The sequence below is a fragment of the Notolepis coatsorum genome (assembly GCF_963971535.1).
Source record: "Notolepis coatsorum genome assembly, contig: SCAFFOLD_3238, whole genome shotgun sequence".
Classification (NCBI taxonomy): domain Eukaryota; kingdom Metazoa; phylum Chordata; class Actinopteri; order Aulopiformes; family Paralepididae; genus Notolepis; species Notolepis coatsorum.
In genome coordinates this window covers 1-3,843 of record NW_028172946.1, presented here as the reverse complement: position 1 = coordinate 3,843, position 3,843 = coordinate 1, and the positions used below count along the sequence as shown (strand labels likewise).

The 3,843-nt window shown below is 50.8% G+C and overlaps 1 protein-coding gene across 2 annotated transcripts; it reads left to right on the top strand.

The window, feature by feature from the left end:
• Positions 1-890: 890 nt before the first annotated feature.
• On the top strand, positions 891-2,913 carry LOC311247927 (uncharacterized protein). 2 transcript variants are annotated; one of them, XM_084338907.1, is made up of 3 exons: positions 891-1,022; positions 1,755-1,982; positions 2,380-2,913. In XM_084338907.1, the coding sequence occupies exons 2-3, from the start codon at positions 1,841-1,843 to the stop codon at positions 2,841-2,843; spliced, it is 606 nt and encodes a 201-aa protein (XP_084195033.1). In that variant the 5' UTR covers positions 891-1,022; positions 1,755-1,840; the 3' UTR covers positions 2,844-2,913. The 2 variants fall into 2 exon arrangements, with proteins under 2 accessions (XP_084195033.1, XP_084195034.1); XM_084338908.1 differs by having other exon boundaries at positions 1,755-2,064.
• Positions 2,914-3,843: the final 930 nt, after the last annotated feature.

The window sequence follows — 3,843 nt, the reverse complement described above, 5'->3', positions numbered from 1 at the left end:
CAGTACGGCTCAATACACACAATTGTTAAGGGGATGCAGACCAGAGAAAGACTGTCACCTTGTTTACATCAGGGTCCCCAATTTTCAACTCATAGATAGTCTTATCTAACTCACCACCAGCTCCACAAGAGGCACTTTAAGGTGAACGTGTCGCAGATTTAGACCGACTGACCTCCCGTTTTGCTCGAAGCGACACAGTAAGCACCGTTTTGGAAACCTGCGGTGATTAAAACATCATTGGACAATGGATCAGCAGACCAATGGGAGACGTGCCCCCCCCTCCGCGCTGCAGCGCTCAGCCAATCCCCTGCGGATCTGATGCAACAGGACGCAACTGAAGTTACACCTTCGAGCTGCAACACCGTGTCCCTCCTCCTCCGCGGCGCGAGAGAAAGTAGTGCCCGTGTTGACACCACAGCCGGGTGTCTGTGTGTTATAGTGTGTCGGTTTGCCTTTCAGGATTTGTAGAGGATATTCTTTTATCTTTTTTCTTTTTTAAAAGCGTTATATAAGCTGTATATTCTAACTTTGGAAGAGGGGGAAAAAAGGAGTTTACTAAAGTCAACTCCCAATCTACTTTAGTAAACTCCTTTTTTTTTTTTTTATCTTCCAGAGTTATAATATACTGCTTGTATGAAGCAGCTAAAGTGAATGTGTTTTTATACATAATTCACAGTTGATAGAGTGTAGTTGTGTGAAGTTAGAAGAAGTTAGAACACCACTCCTAGTCTCTGGGTGATGATGATAGGAAAGTCCCCGCGCGCTCATGACGTCATGGGACAAGTGAAGTCTGCCAGCCGCGGAGGGGTTTGTCTCGCTGTGCTGCGGTCCGGGAGAAGTAGCGGATTTAAAAACTTTCTGTCCGCAACTCTCTCCTTATGTCCAAATAGCACTTGGTGCAGAAGTCCTTGAGTTCCAAGGAAAAGATGTCTTTTTAATAAAGTGTGCTTCTCCTCCTCCTCCTGCTCATAAAGGGTCCCTGCGCTTTGCATTTCGCAACCAGACTCTTCAGACATTATGGGGTAAGTAGTGCTTTTCCATTACAGGGGACATTATTACATTAGGAACTTTTGATGTATATCCTTCCCTGTGTGGACAGTGTGATACAATAATTGTCAAAATTATTATTTAAGGTTATTGCCCTCGTGGCTTGTTGAATTCATTTATTTATTTGGCTGTTTTTATTAAAGTAACATTATAATAACCAAACTTTTATTTGACAAATTGTTATTATGTGCCATTGACTTGTTGCAGCTGATGTGTCATACAAGGCTGAGGATGGACATTGAATATTCTTCCAAGTCTTTCACGTTTTGCTATTATCTCTACAGCTTCAGTGTTCCACTGTGGTTGCTATGACTACTTGTCAATAATGATCCGTTTTTTCTTTTTTTACTCACTGAACGTTATAGGTATCTCAAATTATTGTTTGGAGTTGTGTGATTATAATTATACTGCTATAACATAAATTCTGAATAATTTTAATTAAGTATGAAGTGACAGGGGACAGTTGGCTTCTGGAATTATGTTGAGCCAAAAAAACCATAACAATAATATGTAGCCAGTGTTTTATTTTTTAATATATTTCAAAATTGTAATTTTTTTAATTTTGGAAGCTGAAATGGGATCACAGTAGAATTTCAAAATTCTTCAAAAAAAAAAAAAAAAAAAAATGAGATAACATTCTGTAATTCTTTCTAAATTCTTAAAAAAAATTAATAAAAATTGATAACATTTAGTAACCGCGCCCGCAGGTCTCCAGGTCAGCCGTGCTCCCGGTCCGTCGTGACGCTTCGCCCCAACTCCCTTCTACATTTTAACGGAAACGCGAGACACGACGATGGAGGCATCGATCCTTCGCAGGAGAATTCCCACCGTTTCCACGGGCGACCCGTCGAGCATCCCCTCTCCCCGACAGGCTAGCCGCGGCCAATCACGGCGCGGGAGGAGGGCGGAGTCATCGGAGAGGCAGCACTTAATTGGTGAGTTACGAAGAGACGCTTTTTTATTTTTCCACATTCGGCGGTGGGAGACGCAGTGCAGTACGGAGCTTAATGTCGTACAGTGAGTACAGAGAGCGGCTCTTTATCACCACAATGCTGTTCAATCACTTTCAGATGATCGGTTAGTCGTGCTTGGATATTATTTTTTTTTACTTAATAATTTACACAAAATTGTTCGCTTTAAATTTAAATACATTTTTTCCTTTTTTTTTTCACAGTTATTGCCTAAAGCCTTTTGCGTTCAGAGAACATTAAATTTTTTTTTTTTTTTTTACCCTCCGAATCATTATTTGCCGTTTTTTAACGCTTTAACGTTCAATATAATAGCGTGAATGATTTTCTCTCATTTTAACTTGTATCTCCCCCCCCCACGCAGGCGATGGTCACACGGATTGGATGACGGAAAAAGTTGATTTGTCTTCGTTTGTCTCCACGCCCGAGTCGTCTCCGAGCTCGTCCCTTCCCCCGTCGCCGCCGGAGGAGCAGGATGTCAAGGTGCCCTCGGACCTGGAGGTCATGACCTCTCTCCTGCAGGAGGAGCTGGCTCAGCTGGAGGACTACTTCCGCTCGGAGTCCATCACGCCCGCCACCACGACCACGACCACGGCAACAACAACAACAACCAAATTGGACAAATCCTCAAAATGTGATCGAGGCGGCCAAGCCATGGGCACGCCGTCTTATTACCAGGTGCCCTACGCCTCGTACGGGACGGGCCCGTCGGACGCCACCGGCCCCTTGCTCGTTACCGTGGCAACGGGGGACCTGGACCTGGCGGGCTTCTGCGGCGCCCCCCCCTGTCGGCCACAGGACCAAAATCGCGCGCCCCGCCCCGTATAACTATCACCACCGGTACCACACCACCACCACCACCACAGCGGCGGCGGCGGCGGGGGGGGACGGAGAATCAGTAGCGACGGCGTGAAGGCGGCGGGGGGCGAGGACGTGGGGCTCGAGACGTGGGGGGGCGGGGGGTCGTCGTCCAGCAGGGGGGGGGGGTTGTTACTCAGGGAGCGCAGAGCCGCCGCCGACCGCCGTGAACCACTATTCCACCTTGAAGACGGTGGGCAGGAGCGGCCTCGGTGGCGCGAGGAAGGTCAGAGAATGTGCTGTATCGCTGAAGGAGGAGGAGAGCTACTGCTTCACCGCCGAGGGGATGTTCTGCGGCGAGGAGATGACGCGGGGCTTCTGCCTCAGCGGCGCGCCGTACGACCTCCACCACGGCCACCACCACCACCACGGCCACCACGGCGGCAAGCAGCGGGAGGGGAGGACAGTCGATGCACAGCGTGAAGGTTAGCGGAGTTACGAAGGAGGAGGAGGAGGAGGCGCGGAGCTGGAGCTTCTGCACTGCAGCGGCGGCAGCAAGGAGCCCGCGGCCTGGAGGCGCCCCCCCCAGAGACAATGATGGCCGCCGGCGACGACGACGGCTACTTCCACCACCACCACCAGTCCCTGGCGGCCGGCCCAGAGCCGTACCACAGCTTTATCGGTGACCTGGACCACCAGCCCCCCCCCCCCCCACCAAGCACAACACGGCGTGGAGCCCCACCACGCCCACCACCACTACCTCTACCCAGAATGCCTTGCAGACCAAAGCTACGAATGTCTGTCCCGAGGGGAGAGCGAGGGGGCGGCGGGGGTGGGGGTGGGGGGGGCTCTGCTGGGGGGCGGGTGCGGGGGCTCTGTCCACCGGGGGGCGGCTCCCCAGAGGCTCAAGGATGAACACTGTTCCCTCAAAGCGGGGGGCCTGGTGGGGGGGGAGCCCCCCCTCATGGAGCCCCCCCCCACCGGAGAGAGGAAGCAGAAGAAGAGAGACCAAAACAAGACGGCTGCTCAC